Here is a 22434-nt window from a genome sequence, read left to right as displayed (position 1 = left end):
AAGCACTCTCTCTCTCTCTCTCTCTCTCACACACACACACACACACACACACACAAGCCACGACTGAAAGTAAAGCAAGTTAAATCAAAGCAGTTTGCCCTTCTTTAGACCAGCAGCCCTGCTTGCAAGCACTCTCTCTCTCTCTCTCTCTCTCTCTCTCTCTCTCTCTCTCTCTCTCTCTCTCTCACACACACACACACACACACACACACACACACACACACACACACAAGCCACGACTGAAAGTAAAGCAAGTTAAATCAAAGCAGTTTGCCCTTCTTTAGACCAGCAGCCCTGCTTGCAAGCACTCTCTCTCTCTCTCTCTCTCTCTCTCTCTCTCTCTCTCTCTCTCTCTCTCTCTCTCACGAGCCACGACTGAAAGTAAAGCAAGTTAAATCAAAGCAGCTTACTCTTCTTTAGAAAGCCAGCCCCAGCAGCCCAGCTGCTGCTTCTGCTTCCTGCTGCTAAAGAGACGGGCAGCAGGAAGGCAGCCTTGTGTAAAAGGAATCACGTGGGCAGGGCCAAAACCCATGTGATCTCTGCTCAGAGGTACTGGAACTCCGTTCCAGGTGTTCCCCCTCCAAATGAGCCCTGGACCTAGCGATCGGCGACTTGGCTCGTGTGCCCACAGAGAGGGCTCTGCGTGCCAGCTGTGGCATGCGTGCCATAGGTTCGCCATCGCTGCTGTAGACCATAGGAAGAGCTGTTCTTAGGATGGTTGGTTAATGCCTCAGTGGACTTGCATTTTGAAAACACGTCTCTTTCAGTGATATTCTCCCGCCCCCTCAACTATCACTTTATAAATATTTACTTACTTACGTTGTTCATAGCCCACTTTTCTGGTTGAGATTCATGCCAGATTACGAAATATTAAGCAGTGCAATCAGACAACATAAAACATCCAATAAACAATGCAGTAGGAACAGGGTTACAGAATAGAAAACAATGCAACAGAAGGGTGGAAAAAACAGTGTAAGACATGACATATAAATGCAGAAAATGGAATTATGAAAAATAGGGACTATGCAGTAACAGCAAGATAAGACATTCAATAAGCAGTGGAATTGACTATAATCATATTCCCTTTATACTCGTGCTCCCCTGAACCATTCTATTATATTGTCGCAGTGATTCCTTTTATGAAAATGCGCTTCTGAACATTTCTGTGTTACACGTTCATCAGAATTATAGGAGCCTTCCTGACCTCTTCAGACAGGCATGGAATTGATTGACATATGTGAGGTCTCTACTTTCAGCATGCAGACATCTTTGAAATCTTACCTTGCAACAAGTCTTTGCCTCACAAAATCCATGTAGATTAAGTAACCAGGCCCTTCACTGCCCCTTTGGTGCTTTTGGGGAAGTGAGTTCTGGACCACAAAATATGCCACTGTAAATGTGTTATTTGCAAAGGCGCTGTGAGATTTGTTGTGTTTGTTGCAACCAATTAGCACAGCTGCTCTTCTAGAATACTTTGGCGTAAAGTTTCTGCTTTTGAAGAAGGAACAGGACTTCTGCATGAGGTCTCTCTGCTGTTGTCTTGTCCTGGTTTGTTTGCCGTAAGTGTCTAATACACGGATGGCTAAATGCAACCTCTGCTGAACAGGAAGTCAGAAGCCCTTGTTATAGATGGATGGGATGCTGCAGACTGTACAGTCACTCATAAATCTTGCTCTTTATGCATTTGATTAACGTCTAACAAGGATTTTGATGGATGGCTTTGCAACGAATAATTAAACATTGTAGGACCAAACACTCACGCCCTCGCTTCATCCTCAGGCAAATATGCCTAATCACTTCAGTGAGCAGAACAAATGGGATTGTATAGATCCACACACACCAAATCCCAGCTGCACAATATTGCATACGAGGGCTAGCAAGCAACTCTTTTTGTATTCCGACTAACTTGGAATAGTGAATAAAACTTATAAATGAGACCAGGGACCAGCATTTGAATGGCTGGTGGGGGTTGGAAGAGCTTCTGGCAGGGTAAATGAAAGGGCGTGCAACTCATGCAGTTAGTCCTATGGGGCAATTTTTAGACAAATTCTCCAGCTAGAATTAAATAACTCAAATTGTGAATACTTTTCCCAAAATAAGTGTTGCTATGTTGGGGCCTAGAGATCGTCTGGGATTTCAACTGATCTCCAAACTACAGAGATCAGTTCCCTTGGAGGGTGGACTATCTGGCAATATACTCACTAAAGTGCCCCAAACCTCGCCTTATATGGGTCCATTCCCAAATCTCCGTGAATTTCCAAACCCAGATTTGGCAACCCTATCTGTAACACCCCCAGGAGTTGTTTCGTAGAAAAAGAGCTGGAGGAACTCATTAGCATAACTTATTAGCATATGCCACGCCTCTTGCCATCACCAGAAGTGTGTCATTAGTATAACTGATTTGCATATGCCACACCTCCTGACATCACCTATTCTGGCTGTTTTGGACCCAATCCTAGCCTTTCAGGGCCAAAATTGGGCCCAAAATGGCAAAAAGGGGCTGAAAATGGCTGAAAAGGGGCCCAAAATGGTCAGGATCGGGCCACTGATGAGCGGGAGAGTGATCCACCACCCATCAGAGGCCTGCTCCAGGCTGTTTCGGCCCTAATCAAGGCTGAAACGGGCCCAAAATGGCTGAGAGTCAGGTGGGCGGTTCCACCTGACACGTGACCTCTTTGGGGAACTGCCAGAACTGTGTTCCAGTGCATTCCCCCTCGAAATGAGCCCTGAACACCCCAATTCATTGTTGCTGCTATGAATTCTGGATGTTCTCTATGCTGACATGAGATGACTTGACTTCTTTGTGCTGTGGAACATTCTGCAGAGGAAAGACCCTGCCCATCAGGGTTAGGGGTGGAGTCCCTGGGACTTGGTATATGGGAACGAGTGCTTTCTCTGCTGCCAGTTAACATCTCCTGTAAAGCTGCTGAGCGAGATCATCCATAGTTCTGGGGCTGGCAACAGTATGCTAGTGTTGCCCTGCTCTTTATTATTTAACAAAGGAACTGGGAGAGACTGTTTCCATCCTGAGCCAGTGCCCTGAATCTGTGGTTAGGTGGAGGAAGGTAAATGAACAGAAATTGAACTCTGATATGAATGAGGCGATGCTGGCTGGAAATTGCTGCTTTTGGAGGCTGGGGTTGGGAAGGGATTGGCTTAACCTGTTGTTGATATAATCTCCTTATCTGACCAGGTAGAGTCCGAAGGGTAGGGTTGCCAGCCTCCAGGTTTATTCATCTGTACCTCCAATAATTACGATTTGCGTTACTTGGTTACATGTTAGACAACGAGTTTGTCAATTTCCGGCATTAGCACTTGGTAAAATTATTGAGTTTAGCACTTGGCACTTTGTTTTTTTGCCATTGGCATATGAATATTCTTGCACTTGGCACTTTACATTTGCCATTATACTTCTTGTGAGATGCTTTGCCTTTTGTATGTATCCAAGCTATAATGTATGCAGTTTATGAAACCCCTGAGAGACTGTTATACCACTATATGATATTTGGAATATATTTCTTAAGTGACTATTTAAAAATTCTTCAGTTAGTTGATCACGTTTTTTTCCTGTTGGGTAGCTGCTTTTACCGAGATCCTCTCCTTTCCACATTTAGCCTCCAGGTAGTGGCTAGAGTTCTCATAGAGCTCAGTTCACCTGGAGAAAAGGGCTACTTTGGGGAGTGGACTCTATGGAATTATGCCATGCCAAGGTCCTTTCCCTCCCCAAACCCCACTTTCTCTCCAGGTTTCACCCTCCAGATCTCCAGGAATTTCCCAAGTTGGTGCTGGCAACCCTACCCAAGGGTGTTCCTCTGTTCAGGTGTGTTTCTTGAAAAGCCGGTTGGCACTGTTGCCGGGAGTGTCCTGGTGGGTAGATTTTAACCTTCCATGCTCTTCATGGTCAGGAGCTCACATATCTGCAGGGCTGCTCCCTCATCAGCCGTTGTCTCCTCTTTCATCCGTTCATCAACTGTCCCCTAGTTTATTAGGGAAATGGTAGGGGTAAGATCCAGAGCTGTTTCATGGTGTCTTCTACGCTCTAGATTTTTTTTTACCAGGAAAGACATAAGGAATGCTATCTGATATCTGTGTTTTATATTTAAAATGTCCTAGGTATACACCTAAAAAGTGTTTAAAAGGAAGCTAATGAAATGGCCTTGGGAAAGTTATAGCCATACAATTCTTGATGAGCTCTTTGGGAAAAGGAAGATATACACATGTGACACATACAGTTTATTTATTTATTTATTTATTTATTTATTTATTTATTTATTTATTTATTTATTTAACTTCTATATCACCACTCCACCATATTTGGAGCTCAAGGTGGTTTACAGCACACACACAAAAAAATTAAAGTAATATAAATAAAACATTAAAATCAGAAATGCAATACTAAAATAGGAATACAAATATTAAAAACCAATAATGCAGTAGAATACAAACATTCAAACCATACATCTAAAAGAACAGCATTATTACTAAATCCTACTCTTGCCCATTGTCTATCATAAATAAATCATATTGAGTCAAGTCAATAAAAGTATCTGAGTCAGTCTTCAAATGGGAAAGAATCCAGTAGCACCTTTAAGACTAACCAACTTAACTGAAGCATAAGCTTTCGACGAAGCTTTCGTCTGACGTGGTTCGCAAAAGCTTATGCTACAGTAAAGTTGGTTAGTCTTAAAGGTGCTACTGGACTCTTTTCTGTTTTGCTACTACAGACTAACACAGCTAACTCTTCTGGATTTAGTCTTCAAAAGCCAGATAAAACATCTCTGCTTTGCCAGCTCTTTGGAATTTCACCAAATCTCAGAGGGAGTGAGTTTCCTCTGTTAATACATTGCAGAGGGAGGGAGCCACAACTGTAAAAGCCCTCCTTCTGGTTGAAGACAGTGAAACGGCCCTGTGGCCAGGAACACCCAACAGATCCTGAGTGGCAGACCATAGGGCATGTGGGTGTTAGACAATTGTGACACATAAACAAAGAAAAAGAAAAAATACAATCAAAAATATGAACAAGAGTTGTATGAAGATGGCTTAGATGTTTTTTTTTACCAGAATCTCCCTCCCTCCCAGGATATAAGAGACAGGTGTTTTTGTTAATTAATAGCTGATCTGCCACCAGAAACATACCTAAGATAATGCAAGTTGTTTCTAACATGCAGCATGCTACAACTACCAGCATTTGGGGCAAACCCTCCCTGGCTCCAGACATAGCCACTATTCCTGCTGGCCTCATTTATCTTCCGCTGCACATAAAACAGGATGGAGGGGTATAAGGGCTCAGCTGACGCTGCTCAAACACCAAGAGCGTTTCTGCCCCTGACTTCCCTGCTGCTCAAGCGGATGAAGGACTAGCTTGAGAAGAGCCCCTCCCCCATACTTAGTTGGCTCAGAGTGCTTGCCGATTAACCATCCCTACTGTAGCAAGTCACACTATTCCTGATGTATGTTGTGGCCTGAGCAGTCAAATGAGTGCTGTATACAGCCTCATTCCACCAGCCCCGGGATAATGCAAAGGAAACAAAAGGACCCAATCTATGTCAATTTGACAGAGACCCCCAAAATTCCTGCTTGGTCTCAAACAGTGACCGTAAAACCCAGTCTATATCGTTTGTTATGTTACGCCAAAAAGTTTTGTTTCAACCTTTTCCCAACTCTGTATCAGATTTCAGCATGTTTTCAAATTATTCTGTAACCTGTACCCTATTGCATTGTTTATTGAATGCCCCAGCTGTCAATTATATTGAATTACACTGTATAATCTGTCTCGAGTCTTCACGAGAAAGGTGGAATATAAATAACTTATGTATGTAAAGTGCCATCTAGTCACAACTGACTTATGGTGACCCCAGAAAGGGTCTTCCAAGGCAAGTGGGGAACAGAGGGGGTTTGCCACGGACTGCAGAGCCTTCCTTGGTGTTCGCCCGTCCAAGAACTGACCCTGCTTAGCTTCCGAGATCTGATGAGTTCGGGCTATGCTGCCTCCCCTCCCCGTAAATAACAAAAATAAATTTTAAAAACCTCTACCCCAGACTAATTAGCTGGGAACTGAATTCTCCATTCCTTTCCCAGCACATTGTTGTGTTATCAGAGGAAGGAGTTTGGTGTTCCATTCTTGGGTGTTTGTTTGGGATGGGGAGGGAATACCTCTAAAGGTATTCATGAAATTGTAAACCTAAAGAAATAACCTGGGAATAGCTGACCCGTTAAGGCACCAAGAAGAGTTTATTATAATTGGAGGCAAGGATGTTAAATCTATTGCTTGACCTTGCCAAGGGCATCGCTTGGTCATCACCCTATCATGTTAAGAGTGGTGCTAATGGTTTTGATCTACAGACTTTTGTATTGTACATCTCGGATTTGTCATGCAGAGGCTCACCCGGATTATATTTTTGTGTTAAATATTCCTTTTAGCAGCGACCTTTTGGTTTTAGCAAATAAAGAATTGATATGACAAGCCTATTATAGTCTCTTCGACATTCCTGGTAACCCGATGGGAGATGGAATGAGAGGCTGTGGAGGGGATGGAGCGAGACACTGGCACGGTCTGTGGTACTGTGAGGTACTTTGTAGTAACCTGCCTCCCTGTTGTTTCCTCATTTAGGTTTCCCTTCTTTAAACCTTCCTGATAGCTGTGGCATATTTTGATTTTATGATTTAACAAGGTCTTCAGAAGAGGTAGAGGCTCGGTTAGTTTGTCAGGATTGGATTCAGTCTATTCTGTGGTGTGCAAAAAAGGCATCGCTAATTTTGTAACCCTGCAAGCTCAAGGCAAATTAAAGAAAGACCTGTAACTCAGCCATTTTAAATCTGAATGTACTGAAATCTGGTCACATTGTATCCCTCTCCAGGAACATTCTCTGTACCGCATTTCAGTCTGATAGAATTAATAGACTGGATTTTACAATGGGATATTAAGGCGTTATAAAGGAAGGTAGTGCTTAAGCAACAAGTCTTAAATTCTGGAGCCACTCCTAGATATCCATAATAAAATGGACCTATTATCTTTTGTAAGGTTATTCGTTCAGAGGAACACCGTTTTGAAAAGTTTTAGGATTGTTCTGAACGTGCTTTCCCTTGGCTGTACACTTGGCAGGGAACAGTAGCAGGCCCCAGCTCTCTGTTGTATAAATATTTCTCTTTTACTGGATATATTTTGAGCTCACACTAAATAAGTAGCGTACTCCTAAAATTTTAAAAGTAATGTGGGAATCAGTCCTTAAAATTTGCTGAGTAAAGCAAATACTGAGGCAAATAATGTGCAATGAAAATCAGGTGAAAGTTGGGCCCTTTCCTTGCTTTAGAATGAGGATGTTTTAGTAGCATTCTTCTTGGCCAAGTTCTAATTGAGATATTTAGGGGTAGGAATCAGGTTATCTTTATTTAACTGTATTGTATCCTTTTAAAGGGAATTCTCAGTAGTGTCCAATTAGCAGCTTAGTACCGTTGGCCCGGTTGTTATTTCCTGCTAATTTGTTTAAATAGCATCCTTGCTTCACTGATATGTTCTACTTGTTACCTTCAGTGTTCTTCTATTAGGTTAGGGGGCTTCATAATAGGGTGAAGTATAGAAACCGATATGCTCATAGGGACCTCAGGAGTCGTGGGTGGCTTAATGCTGCTGGATCAAAATTAACTTAATTTTTCTTCCACCTCCTTTGCAAAACCAACAGGATTGAACTAGAATAATTGATTTCTCCTGCTTCTATTTAACTGCCACCTGAATAGTTTTCTTGAATCCCAGTGATGTAACCAGTCAGTCATTTCTTCTACTTTACGTAACAAACTTAGATTGGTTTTATACTGCTTCTTTTATGCATGTGCTGATTAATAAGGCTTTACTCCAGTGATTGCTGAATGTTTCTCCTCATGCAAAAATGGAGACAAAATATTGTTAAAGAAATTAAGATAGAGACTAGCTTTATCTTGTTTTGCACCCTGACAGTACATGAGAGAAGCAACCCTTGGGAGACATGGGGGACCGGCAGAGCTCTCTTGCCTGGCAAGCAGCTTCTCTCGTGCTGGCTTGGCTGCTGCCTGGCTGTTCCTGCTGCACTCCACTGCATCCTGTAGGGTGCTGGCTTGGCTGCTGCCTTCATTGCACACTGCAACATCAACAAAAGGCCTGGCACATCACCACCCTCGGTGGCACTTTCAGTGTCCAGTGAGGGAACTGATAATTGGTGGTGGGCAGTGGGCCTCTGTGGCAGTGGGCCTCTGTGGCAGTGGGCCTCTGTGGCAATCAGCCCCTAAGTTCCGCCTGTTTTCCAGGGCTCTAACCAATCCTGGGGATTCTGCCCTCAAACAAGCCCCAGAGCAAGCATGCTCCAGCCAATCAGAGCCCTGGAACTTCACTGGCTGGGACAGAGTGAGCCAACTCAGCTTAAAAGGGGGAGAATTGAGACATTTTCCGTTGGACAGGGATATTGCAGCCTTGGATAAGGGCATCAGCTGAATCAGGCTTTTTATTTTAGGCTTTTTAGTTAGGATTTTGGGGTCTGGGTAGGGTAGGAAGCTTGCTTTAAGGAATTAAACACACTGTGAAGGGCCTATTTCAGAATCTTTTCTGTTTTTGGTTCTGAGGCCAGGTTTTCTGAGAGTTTAAAAGAACAGCCTAGGTTCTTGAGTAGAAGCCGGTCAGCTGTGGTAAAGAAGGAGCCCTGACTAGAGGAAAAGCATTAATTTCTCCTTTCAGCTGGTTCAACAAGTTAACTCGCAGTGAAGGAAAGACGTAACCTTAGGAGAGTGGAGTGTGAGCCAGTTGTAACATTTGTGCTTACATTTATTCCGCATAAAACCTTTAACTGTTTCTACAACTTATTTTCTATAAATAAATTTTTGGCGGTTGTTCTGGTCCATCTGTGTGCTGTCTGTCAAGTCAAAATAGTTGGGGGAAAGGGGTTTTTAATCACCTCACTATCGAGTACCACATTATCAGGGTCACAAATAAAAGCCCTTTTAGGGAAAATGGAGCTACTAACCAGTTAAAAAACACTTGTGCCCTCCCCCCTTTCTGTGGATATTGTGGTGGCTGGGGTTTAAACAGAAGGAAAGGAGAGGCGAGATAGTGAAAGAGTCCAGTAGCAAAAATAGTGTGAGAGCCTTTTACCTCAGCCTTTTGTGAGAGACTTTTACCTCAGCTCTCCCTCCGCCTTCCCTTCATCGTATCAGGCTGCAGTACAAATAAAATCAGTGGCCATCCAAGCTGTGCAGTCACAATATACAACAAAAGCAGTGACAACCAGGTACTAACCGTCACCGTGATTGGCAAGAGGGAGGATGGGCATTCTGTCCCCAGATATATTGATAGCCATGGCTTTACAAGCTTGATTTCCACAAATGGATAACACAACTTTTACTTTGTAACTATGCCCTTACATGTCAAACGGGCTCTGTCAGCACCTAAAGGACTGCACTGGTAGTCTGTGTTAGTTACTGACTGATGCCAGCAGTGAGAATTTACCATTTCTGTCAGGGAAACCCAAGGACCTGCAGAAACTGGCCGCTGACGAGGCTTTAGTGTGGTAGTGAACGTTTGTGCCATGTGCCTGTTGCTTCCCCCCCTTGCCTTAACTCATGGCCCATTTGCAAAATGTTTCGATTGGATTTTGAAACCTTTTTGAACATGCTGCTCCATTTTTGCTTTCCTTCCAGATGCTGCTCACCGAGTACTTGGATATGAAAAATACGCGGGCTTCCTCTGAACCCTCCGCGCAGCTTAGCTATGCCAGCTCCGGGAGAGAATTTGCAGCATTCTTTGCAAAAAAGAAACCTCAGAGACCGAAGAACTCCCTGTTCAAGTGAGTGTTTCTCTGTCCCTCATGCCTGAGCTCTATGTTAGGTTGAGCTTGGCCAGTCTTCCGTACTGCCCTGTGTTTGCATTCAGGCCAGTATCTCTAACTTTGTCCCAGATGGAGTGTCACAGATGCTTTTATTGTGTGGAACCTAGGCCCAAACTGAACTCTCCCTATTAAAAAAAAATCCCTTGGCAAAGAATTTCAAGGTGAGCAGAAGATCTAGAGGAGTCCTCACTGGGAGAAAAATAGAAACATACAGCTGGAAGAGACCCCCATGGATCATCTAGTCCAACCCCGTGCATAATGAAGGAAATTCACAGCTACCTCCTTCCCACTCCCCCAGACATTGCTGCTTTATGCCCAGAGGGAGAAGTGATAGTTGGAAGAGGAAGAGAGGCTCTGACTTGCTGTCAAGGAAGGAGCATACAGAAAAAAACATCTTTTTCTCAGCCTTTCCGGGACTGAGTGTGAGCAAGCTCTCTACCCCCACCCCCCCATTGCAGCAGAAGGAAGGAGTTTGTTCTTTCCTACTGTTGTCTGAATTCCAGGCGCTCTGTTTTTATTTTTCCACTTCTGGTCAAGGTACACTGTGACACAGTGTGTTCACTGTGAATGTGAACAGATTTATAAAGTTACTGACTGAGAAAAGCAACGCCTGTGCTGTGTTAGCAGCTTCACTTCCTCTTTTCCATTCTGTGCTGATTTACTCAAGAGTTCTATCCTTGGTCCATTGTCTTTGTTTGAATGCTGATTCATTTCATCTCTGCCGCAGTCTTAGTCATCCTATCTCAGTCTTTTGTACTCCTTCAAGCTTCTGGTCTTCGTTACGTCCATCATTTCTCACTGCCCTTTGCTCAACTTGTTGGTGTGTCTTAGGAATCGCTGCCCTGCAACATCAGTGAAAGCTTTTGGTTCACTAATAAAAAGCAGAATATAATATTTTCAGTAAGTTAATTTTTTGAGGAACGCAGTGAATACAAATGTTCAAAACCCAAAGCTTTTTGTTTCATTCCTTGGGGCCATGGGGGCATGGTTTTGGCTGGTTCTCTATGTCCCGGCTGTGTGTGTGACTTCCGGGCTTTCCCTTTGTGAAAAGTTGGTACAAATGAACTTAGTTAACAGAGGGGGGCTCCAGGGATGGGCAGTCTCTGACACTCATGCTGAACAGCGGCACTCCTGACCATTTTGTTCAGCGCACAGGGCTAGTTCTCTGCTCCTGCAACCAAAGTGAGCCCCTGATTGGACTGACATCTCAGACTTGGGAAATTCCTGGAAATTTGGGGCTGGAGCCTGCGGAGGGCAGAGTTTTGGGAAGGGAGGGAGGTCAGCAGGGATGTGATGCCACCCTCTGAAATGGACATTTTCTTCAGAGGAAGTTGTATCGGTGGTCTAGGGGTCAGTTGTAATTCTGGGAGAATTCCAGGTCCTGCCTAGAGGTTGGCAACCCGAGCCCTGAAGTGGTGGGGCCAGTGGTATGGGAGAAGGCAGCGAGGTCACGCCAGTCATCTTCTGATAGACCAATAGAATTATCAGCCCGGTTTAAGGTGAGCCCCTGGGATGCTGGCAGTACCACTGGAGGTCACACTGCTCCCAATGTGTCTGGACAAATGTAACTCTTGTGTCCTGCCTTCCCCTGAGCTTTTGCTTTCTCTCGAGTAGCGAGTATCACTGCTCTACTATCTCCCTCAGTCATCATCGGGCAACTTTCTTTCCCCCTCCACTTCCTTGTTAAAGTACGAAGCAATAATGTTCTGCATGTTCGTAAGCCCCCTGTGTGTTTAGAAACCCCTCCCCTGTCTGTGGGTGTCTTGATGTTGTCAGGATTGAGCTGACACCCACTTTTCCTGTTGGACTTAGTAAAGAAAATAACTATCTCTGATTTATCTTCTTTTCAAGAGCGTCTGCACCTGTCTTAATACGCATTCAAACAAATCAGAGGGCGTCTTTTAGGAAGTTCTCTCTCCATTCTTTTTTTTTTAAAGAACAGGCAGACAGTCCTAGTGGTCAATGAGAATTAATGAAGGACAGGCTCTAGGCTTCCTTTGTACTCCGCTCTTCGATTTGGCAAAGCGAATACAATGTCATTCTTCATAGTGGGAGGACCATCTTTCTGCTTAGACGCTTCCTTGAAAGAAGTTATCTTTTCAAGAGAGAAGAATTTGCCAAGACATTTATGTGTGGAGTTACATTGGAAACCAGTTTCCAGTTCCCTCTCTACATCAGAAAAGAGGGGTAAAGATGGGGACCCTCTTTGAGATTCCTTTTCCCGCACTGTAAAAGTTTTGAATCTGTCGCTGTCCTTGCTGATCCTATGGTTACACCCCCGCCCGCCCCCCAATCCTTTGTTGCTCAGCATGTTACGGTTTCTCTCTTCTAGCCCAATATGCTCGTTTCTGTTTGACGAAAATGAAGTAAGGCATAATTGCTTAATAAGAAGAACATGTCTCTTGCCGCTCATTCTCTCGTCATCGCTCACTGCAGTGACAGCCATACTTGCTGCGATCTCTGGTTGCGTTATCTGTCTCCTGTCAGCCGTCGCTGTATCTGTGGGGAGATCTCTGTTGAAAATGGCATTTCTCATCCACCTGAGAGATGTAGATGTTTTATGCTGCCTTGAGTCACACTGTTTCTTCCGTCTTCAGTGTCTGTCTTGCCAGACGGTGTAATTGTCTCCTCCTAGCCTTCTATCCTTTTTAGTGGGCCATCCACCTGTCAGTAGAATCTCTGCATCTATGGTTATCATCTTTCAAAAATAAATTTAACAGAATATGGAGCCTTTTTGCTGTGCAGTTGTAAACACTTGCCTAGGGCAGTGCTGTGTACGGGCAGCATTTTTACTGTAAGAATGACGGAAGAGAATTTCTCCCCAGGGGTTTGGCTATTATAGATGTTTGGGGCCATACACAGTAATGGAACTGCTTTCGGTCTCAGTTCTTTTTGAGAATAATTATGGCATTAATATCTCATTGCCATGGTGCACGTGAGGGTGTCTCCAGAGGAAAAGCTGGTTCAAATCCCCACTCTGCCATGGAAGCTTGCTGGGGGATAGGGTTGCTAGCCTCCAGATGGGGCCCAGAGATCTCCCAGAATTAAAACCGATTTGCAGAATACGGAGATCAGTTCCCCTGGAGAAAATGGCTGCTGTGGAGGGTGGACCGTATGGCATTGTACCCTCCTGAGGTCCCTCCCCTCCTCAAACCCCGCCCTCTCCAGGCCCCACCCCCCCAAATCTCCAGGAATTTCCCAACCCTACTGAGTGACCTTGGGCCATTCAAACACACTCAGCCTATCCTACCTCACATAGTTGTTGTGAGAATGAAATGGAGGAGAAGAGAACAACATAAGCCAGGCTGGATCCCCATTGAGGTGTATAAATGAAGTAAATAAAAATAGACAGATAGATAGATTAATGAAAAAATAAAAAACATGTACAGTCCATGCAAAATCCAAAACTAAGAATGAAATCCGTGTAGTACCTTTTATGAGGACTAACCAAATGCATGCAAAACGTTGTGCAAGCTTTTCAGTTCACCAGAAATCTTTATCGAGCTGGATTTTACAATAAAGTGTGGAAAGCGTATTCTTCAGGCCATGGTGGTGAGGCCTGAACTTGCATCCATCTTTTGAGGGATGTAAGCAAGCAGTTAACTTTATTGCTGGCACGGTGTCACCTTGTATCACATTCTCCCAGGAAGCTGAATTCCATCTCAGTTCTCTCATGGAAATACAGAAATGTCCCCAAGTCCATCAAATGCCAAATGAGAAGCACAGTCCATCTGAGAGCATGCCAAAATGGTATCAGGCTATCCATATTCATCCATCACATGAAACCATTATTAAGACTAATTGTGGTTCATAACCAGTTGCAAACTATGGACTCAGATCCTGGTTTGAGGAACCCCTACTAACTGTAGTTAGCGGTGTAGCCCGCATTCAGTCAGTTTATTTAAAATATGGTTTTGCATGGTACCTGAATCGAGCCTCTCTTTCAACCTAACCTACCTCCATTGGTTGGTTGTGAGAGAGAGGACACTGCGAACATAGGAAGCCTTTTATATGGAGTCAGATCCACTGGTCTGTACTTGAGGGGCTGCCTCCCCCCTACATGCTGGCTCAGGGTTCTCAGACCACCTTCTTCAGGTGGTGTCTTTTGTCCGACAGGTGAGGACTTCCGTGGTGGCAGCTTTCTTGGCTGTATCTCTGGCTGTTTGTAATGGACGCCCCACTGAGTTTCAGGCTTCCTCCTCCTTGTGATTCAGGAGAAATGGTGTAACTTGTATGTAGTGCTTTCTGCTGTAATTTTTCGAGGTCATGGGTAGATGTTCTACTCCTTGCAGTTATTTAGGAGCACATGGGTGTAACACAAATCCATGTGCATTTCTTTCTGCCCTTCCTTCCTGCCACTGCTCTGGGGCATCGAGTCTTGTTTTGGAGAAGGCAGCAAAATTAAACGCTTTAAATGAATAAATAAATGGGTTGCGAAAATAATTATATGAACTCTGGATCTTAACGGTGGAACTGTGCAAAATAATAAACTAGAGGAGAGATCTGGGGGAGAGTAGGGCAGGATCGTTGCTGGAGATCCAAAGAAATATGATGTTGGTAGGCTTTGGAAGGCTGACATTAACGGCCACTTTCCCTTGCAAGAACTTACTGGCAATATGTACTGACTGGTAGTACAGTCCTTCTGGCCTCAGAGGCTCTTGTGCATCAGTTTATTGATGTGCTGCGTTTTGTCTCCTTGCAGGTTTGAGTCATCGTCTCATGCCATTAGTATGAGTGCTTATTTGCGAGAACAGAGACGGGAGCTGTACAGCAGGAGTGGCGAACTTCAAGGTAAGCCAAGCGCAATACTTTTTGAATGAACTGCTTTCTTGGTGTTTACTATTTCTACGTTGCCACTGGAAGCTGTGAGCTCCTAAAAAACAAATCGGAAGGAAACCAGAACTGCAAATGGGATTAGATCCTGCAATGAAATTTGGGCTGGGCTCTCGGAGCCAGCCTTGAAATAGGACCTGTAATTCCCCCCCCCCCCCCAAATTATTTGTTTGGCAATTGAGTGCTTAAATGTTTTGAACGCAGGATATTACTGAAACTGAGTTGGAAGTTCTGATGTGACAAAAAAACTCTGGTCAGTTACAGTCTTCGTATGTTTACATGGCTGATTCCAATTTGTCCCGATGAATATGAATGACGTTTTTGGGGAAAGAGGTTATTTCTTTAATCCTGGAACTGAACAGCTTGTTTGCTGCCAAGAACCTTCCTGGAAGCATAACATAAGCTGGAAGTGTCAAAAATGCTTTGCAGTTATAATTAATGTCACTTGATGAATATTGTGTAAGATGATGTACATACACAAGTCTGTAGCTAGAGTGGAATGTATGTACAGAGAGAAAATTTAGGCTCTGGCAAGTGGGGAGTCTTTGCCCTCCAAAAAGATGGGGGATAAAGAGGGTTTAAGAAGAGATGGGGAGGACGTGGCCAAGAGAAAGAGAGAGGGGAGAAATCAGAGCCAGTTTAGAAATGGGCAGGCCACTACTGCATTAAGACTTGGGAAGGATGGATACAGATGCTAAATGATAAATTTTATCATCAGAGGTGCGCAACAGGTTGTCATGGATGTAGCCAAAAGTATTGGGAAGCAGTTGTTGGACTTGATCAAAGGCATCATGGAAGGTGCTTCTGCAGGACAGAAACAGGACTGGCTTGGTCTCTCTCTATTAAACATGCCAAATAAGGAGGAGCTGTGGTTCAGTGGCAGGTCATCTGCTTGACATGCAGAAGGTGCCAGGTTCAATGCCTGGTATCTCCAGCTGAACGGATCAGGTGGCAGATGTGTGGTTATACAACCTGTGGTAGATGACGTGAAAGACTTCCAGCCGAGACCCCAGAGAGTGGCTGCCAGTCTGAGTAGATGATACTGACCTTGATGGACCAATGGGCAGAGTCAGTATAATGCTGCTTCTTGTGTTCAGAGACCCAGAATGGCCTTGGAGAGGAGTAAGGAACAGAGAAGAAACAAACTGTTATGACCTTTACTTTCTTTGTGTAGATATTTCTTTTAATCTTTCCCTTAACACCCTCTGGGTCGTTTTCCGCCACCAGGAATATTATATTCCAATATATTTTATTGAAGTTTTCCCTTTGGTAACGTTCCTAAGCATCAGGCTCCTTCGTGGTTCTATGTGGCCCTGAGGATAGGAATGGGATATAGCAATGACAGCTACACTGGGATATAACAAAACAAAACAAACTTTTATTTAGTCAAGAATCGTATCGGTTTCATAAACGTAGTTCTTGGTTCTTCTAAGGCTTCACACACAGCCTCTTTCTCTAACTCAATATTTCTCTTACAGGAATTCTTAAAACTCCTCAGGCAGCCCACAGCCGGCCTCTCTTTCCCTGACTGAGTGTCCTTTCACAAACATGCTCAGTTCAGGTTCCACACAGGTCATATTTCTCTCATAAATACTTCAGTATACTCAGGCAGCACACAGCTAGCCTGCCTTCTTCTGCCTCCAACCTTTCTCCCTGCACTCTCAGTCTAAACTGCATTCACTCCACCCACTCTCAGTCATCAACCAATCACATCACTCACTCTTCCCTTTCTCACCTCCACTCTTCACCTAGCTCAAACCAAGAATTTAAAGACACATGCACACATTTACTTAAAATCATTACACTAACAAAACTAGATAAAATGGAGGAGAGGACAACAATGTAAGCTACTTGGGATACCCATTGGGGAGGAAGGCAGGGTACAAATGAAGTACTGAAATAAATAAATAACCCAGACCAACGGATAATATGTGTGAGAAGCATCCAAGAATGGCAAGAATGTCCAGTTAAACAGAAGTGAAGCTAAGAAGAGCTGTGCTGGATCAGGCCCGTGGTCCATCTAGTCCAGCATCCTGTCTCACTCAGTGGCCCAGGAGTTACTCTGGAATGCCAACAACGAGGCTGAAGCCTTCCCCTGATGTTGCCTCCTGGCACTGCTATTTAGAGGTTTGCTGCCTCTGATTGTGGAGACTCCCTTTAGTCCCCCTGGCTAGTAGCCACTGATAGATCTCTCCTCCATGAATGTGTCGCATCACCTTTTTAAGCTCTCCATTACACGCGGACTCTGTGGTGTTCATAATCTGTGATTGTGTGCTCCAAGTTTGTCTGCTCTGCCAGTCAAGAACCACAACATCAGCTTGGAAACTTGGGGGAGGGCACAGTCTTAATGCAAGTGCTGCCCCTCCCAACCCCCCACTCCTGTTGTCAAGCCATACGCCCCATCACTCAGGTGTTTGGCAACGGTGTGTGATTTGTGTTGGGGAGAGGGGCTGTGGAAAGTGACAGCATTTGTTGGAAGTGCATGGGACGGGTTTGTGGCCTGCATCGAGGAGGGCAGGGATTTTTCCTTTCTGCAGCCAACTGGCATTGCAAAGTGCTTTTGAAGGACTTTGGGAGACCCCCACTCAGTTATGAAATTCACTTGTTGACCTTGAGATACTTGCTCTGTCAGGCTCACATGACCGGGTTCTTGGGAGGATGAAGTGGGGAAGGGAGAATGACATCCACTGCTCCGGAGGATGGGCAGGATTCAGATGTGATAGGAGAGAGACATAGAGCCAAGCTACAAGAGACGAATTACACAAGGAGGAGCACGTGAAGGGAGTCGCAATGTTAGCCGAGAAGCTGAGTTTTAAAAGAGGTCAGAAGGCTTCGTCAATTTCCCCTCTCTACAAAGCCAGGGAGATCAGCTGCTCAGAGGGTTTGTTAATTTCCTCTTTGCCTCCCAAAGGCTCTGTCAGTTTCACCTCCCCTTCTAGGAGGCAAAAAGGAAATTAACAAATCTCTGAGCCTGGTTCTCCCTGGCTCTGTAGAGAGGGGAAATTGACAAAGCCTTCCGATCTCTTTTAAAACTCAGCTTCCCAGCTAACATTGTGACTCCCTTCACGTGCTCCTCCTGTAATTTGTCTCTTGTAGCTTAGCTCAGAGCTGAAGGCATCTTGTCTTTAAGCTCATTGTCAGCATAAGAGCCCTTAGGAAGCATTTGGTTTCTCTTAAAAACATGGTCAGCTGTTGGGATCTGACTCATCTTTGCTATTTTTAATTTTGTTTTACTTCGTTTATGCTCCGCCTTGTAACGGTAACATGGATTAGATCACAATATGATCTAGCTAGACCCGTGTATTCCAGTGGACTGTGCATGAACTTTAATGTAGTTTGTCAACAGGTTGTATAACCACACAGATGTTTGTTTTATCTTTAACAACCAGTTAAAAGGAATGGACAGTAGTAGATAAATGGTCCTTTAATAGCTAGGATGGGCCATTGATGACCTGCTCATTTAAATTTCTTGTCATCTTCTAACAGTATATGAAGTTTGTCTTGCACCTGCAACATGACGTCACTTCTGGCTAGATAGAACATCACACCATCGAAAATCTGAAGGATCAGCTTAATCTAAAGCCAATCATATTTTTATATTGTTGCCACACGTGAAAGATTTAGATGTTTCTATTTATAGCACATGCTAATTACTATAAAAGATTCAACCCAGATATGAGATTAGAGTTTTCATCAAGGAAATCTCATGAAGATATCGGTGAGAAATATATTTGTACGTCTGCTTATTGAATTTCAATGCATTTCATAGTAGATCTGGTTTTAAATCTATTTTAGATTTATTTGAGAGATATTAAGAGATTTAATCCTTGTTGCAACTTCATTACGTATAGGTTTTATTTTAATGATCCTTTATATTTTAGTATCTTCCTTAATTAAAACGATTAGAGTTTAATTAAAAATCAACTATATTCTCTAAAAGAAATCTCTGTGGGTCTTGATGGAAAGAGTTAAAACAAAGAGAACCCATACAAATTATCTGTACTAAGAAACAGGTTCTTCAGGTTCTTCTTATGTCTCATTATCTAAAACCTGTGGAGCTGTTCAGAGTTGCGATATAAATATCAGAACTGAATGGTTTGGAAGCTCTAATGCGGCATGGATAAAATAATCCATTGCAGCCTTTCACCCCAGTGGGGACCCAAAGCAGCTTACTTCATTCTCCTCTTACCCATTTTATCCTCACAACAACCCTGAGAGGTAGGTTAGGTCGAGAATGTGTGACTGCCCAAGGTCACCCCGCAAGCGTCCTTGGCAGAGTGGAGAATCAAACCTGGATCACCCAGATCCTAGTCTGTCACTCTAGCCACTACACCACCATGCTGCCATCTTGAGTGCTTGATACAATCAGAGGGGCCTTCTCTGGGCTTCTGTGTTGCCTAACTAGCATGCTTTCTCCCCCCCCACCCCCGGCCTTCTCCTCCTTGTCTGTTCTATGAGCCCCATCAGCCACGTTGGAGTGCGTGCTAGCAAGGGTGATCTCAACGCCACTCTCATTCCCTTGAGACCCATAGTGGGCGGCATTATAGAAGAGTTATTCCAAGCCGTTTACATACGAGTCCATTGCAGTATAAGCAAAGGGAACTTGCAGGTGAAAATTTAATTGTGTGTGCGCAAGCAGGGGGCGAGAGGCAGGAGAGAAATGAAAGAGTCGAGGGTAACGGTGAATGAGACCAAATGCAATTAGACTTCTCTGTGGTTGGGTGTACATGTTAAGATATTAAACAAGCTGTGATTAAAGCAGTATCGTAATAGGCAGAGGTGAGATCTTAGCCTTCCTTGATAAAAAGAGCTTTTATGATTCTGGGGTGCGCGCATAGGTTGTTGAGGGATATCCCCCCCTTCCGATTTTTATTCAGATGAATTTACTATCAGATCTCTTAATAGCTTTTGTATTCATTACACTAATAGTACAGTTAATTCCACACAGCGGCAGGGTCTTCAAAAAGTTGTGCAGCGGAGCCGTCACCTTTCTTGTAATTAATGAAGCACCCTTTGCCGCAGCAGAGGCTATAGGATTTAATTACTGTCTCAACCGATGCCCCCTGCTGATTCCGGTGCTGCCACCAAGCTCAGGATCAAAGTGACTTGGAGGTGGATCCTTGAAGCTTTCAGAGAAATTGCTGCTGCTCTCTTTCCTGTCCAAGGGCTTTCATGCCAGCGCCTCGACCCTTGCTGGAAATGCTGCCACCTCTCTACGGTTCCATGTTGGTTGTGAGGTGGTAAATCGCCATGGAGCCTTAGTTCAGTTTAACAAACCTGAAACTACCCTTGAACTCTTGTAATGGGAGCAGGAGCTGAGGTGGAGAGGGAAGAAAAGTATTACATTTTTGGCAGTCTTCACGGGAATAGAAAGGAGCAAAATGTCCCGGTAGAGATGACTCAGGTAGTAGAGCTATCCAAATCCCCTGGTGATGTAGTACAAGTCCTGAGTCCCTGCTTGACAGCTGTGGTCCTTTCAGCTATGGCTGAAATTGAAATTGAACTCAGACAATATGGAAGTGTGCTGATTGGGAAGGCGGAGATATTGAAGGGCGTTGCTCTTCCTACCTTTGACAGGGTTCAGTTGATGCCATCTGACTCATTTAAGAGTCTTGGAATTATACAGGATCTAGCGCTGTTGCTAGAGAAGCAAGGTAACACAGTTGCAAAAAAGACCTTCTCCCAACTGGAAGATGACCTCTGACTTGGACACGACCAGTCTCGCTACCTGGATTAACACTAGACTACTGTAATGCACTCTGTGCACGTCTCCGCACTACGTCAACTTAGACTCCAGCTGGTACAGAACTCCGCAGCTTGTTTACTATCAGGAACTAGGTAGAGCTTGCATATTACTCCCATCCTGCAGTCACCCCACTGACTATCCATCGGCCACTAGGCTCAGTTCAAGACTTGGACTATCACATACAAAGCCCTTCATGGCCTTGGCTCTTCATATCTGGAGGTCCGCCTCTCCCCCTCTGCTCTGCCACGGCAGCTTCGCTTGTCCGAACAGGGCCTTCTGCAGATACTACCCTAAAGCTGGGCAAAATCAGCTGCTGCTTTCTCTGTGGTAGCCCTTACCTTATGGAATGGCCTGCCAAAGCAGATCAGGAAAGCTCCCACTCTCGTGGTGTTCTGCAAACTTTGCAAAACTGAATTATTCAAGAGGGCTTTTTTACTCAGGTAATAGGGCTGGGCTGTAAGAATTGGCTCCGAGAGTTGCCTCTGTTAAAGGGTCAGGGTCTGTAAGCTGTTTTATTGGGTACTGTCTATTATACAGATGCGCTCCTACTGGGTAGTTTCCGCTCCATTAAAGATGTCAGGTTTAATTACTTATGTTTTGTTTCAGCAATGTTTCATCTCCGTGGTTCTGATTTATGCCCATTTCATATTTCTGCATCACATTTGCATTTGTTCATTGAATATTCTAGCTATTGATTGTATTGTATTTGTACATTGAATGTTCTAGCAGTTGTTCTTACTGACTTGCACTATGTCATCTGCCTTGAGTCTCAATGAGAAAGGTGGACTATAAAATAAATAAATAAAATTTAGAAGCATCTCCGTCTAGCACAGAATAAGAATAAGTGAAGTCCTTTGGAATCAGTAGGCCAAAGTCCAGATTGTGGACTTTGTGCTTTGGTATACATGCTTTCCCTTCCTCATGAATGTTTCTGTTCTATGAACAGATCTGAGAATATTGCTGCGTTCTTCACTCCACTTTCTGGAGTGAGATTGATCTCACCCTTGTTCAATTTACATCCTGCCTAGCCAAAAAGTGCACAGGATGGCATGCAATTAATTGCATTTTGTACAACCTTGTGAAGTTGGCCAGGGTAGGTTAGGCTGCAAGACGGTGAGTGACCTAATTTTATGGTTTAGCAGAGAATCAGTGCCTTCAGTATCGATACCTTTGCCACATCCCATGCTGGGGCAGAGGTGGTATTCCTCATATTCCATTGACATTCATGTGAACACATACGTCAGCACTGAGGCATGGCTCTCTCTTCAAAAGCAATTCCAAGTCCCTCTTCTCTCTGAACGTTCAACTTCAGTTCATTGTTTTGGAACTTGTGGATCTGTTCTCCTAGCAGAGGCCCTTTCCTCTGGTGGAAGGAGCCTTCCTCTGATGCAAGAGGTCTGTTGCGAGCGGAAAAAAATCTTGCGTTAACGTGCTGCTTTTAGCAGAGGAGATCCACATAACAACAACAACATTCGATTTATATACCGCCCTTCAGGACAACTTAATGCCCACTCAGAGCGGTTTACAAAGTATGTCATTATTATCCCCACAACAAAACACCCTGTGAGGTGGGTGGGGCTGAGAGAGCTCTGAGAGAGCTGTGACTGACCCAAGGTCACCCAGCTGGCTTCAAGTGGAGGAGTGGAGAGTCAAATCCAGTTCTCCAGATTAGAGTCCCCCACTCTTAACCACTACACCAAACTGGCTCTCAGTTCGGTGTAATGGTTAAGTATTTAAGGTGCTTTATATGCTACTGCAATCCAGCACCAAACTTCACATGTTACTAGAGACGTGTGTGGAATGTAGGATGTTTTCACCAGCTGGGAACCCCTAGCCATGTGTGGATCCCGGGGCCTGTTACATCTTTTGCCTCCTGTTCATTTCTCTTGAAACATGCATTTCTCATAATCACCTGTTGTGTTTCTGTGTTTTCAGTGTGTCTATCAAGCTTGCCAGATTGTTTCAGCTCCAGGAGGTAGCCCAAAAATCTAGGTGCCAGATTAACTT

At 44.2% G+C, this 22434-nt stretch overlaps 1 protein-coding gene across 1 annotated transcript in view; it reads left to right on the top strand.

Annotated features, from left to right (window-relative positions):
- The window catches only part of EXOC4 (exocyst complex component 4), a 504959-nt gene that overhangs the window by 162373 nt on the left and 320152 nt on the right, over positions 1-22434 (top strand). The window contains exons 8-9 of the mRNA XM_054988676.1: positions 9661-9806; positions 14551-14639. Of these exons, the coding sequence (XP_054844651.1) occupies positions 9661-9806; positions 14551-14639 (235 nt within the window). The remainder of the gene's footprint in view (positions 1-9660; positions 9807-14550; positions 14640-22434) is intronic.

The sequence above is a fragment of the Eublepharis macularius genome, chromosome 9 (assembly GCF_028583425.1).
Source record: "Eublepharis macularius isolate TG4126 chromosome 9, MPM_Emac_v1.0, whole genome shotgun sequence".
In the NCBI taxonomy this organism is placed as follows: Eukaryota; Metazoa; Chordata; class Lepidosauria; order Squamata; family Eublepharidae; genus Eublepharis; species Eublepharis macularius.
Note: the sequence above shows the minus strand (reverse complement) of the source record. Positions and strands in the feature narration are given on the sequence as shown.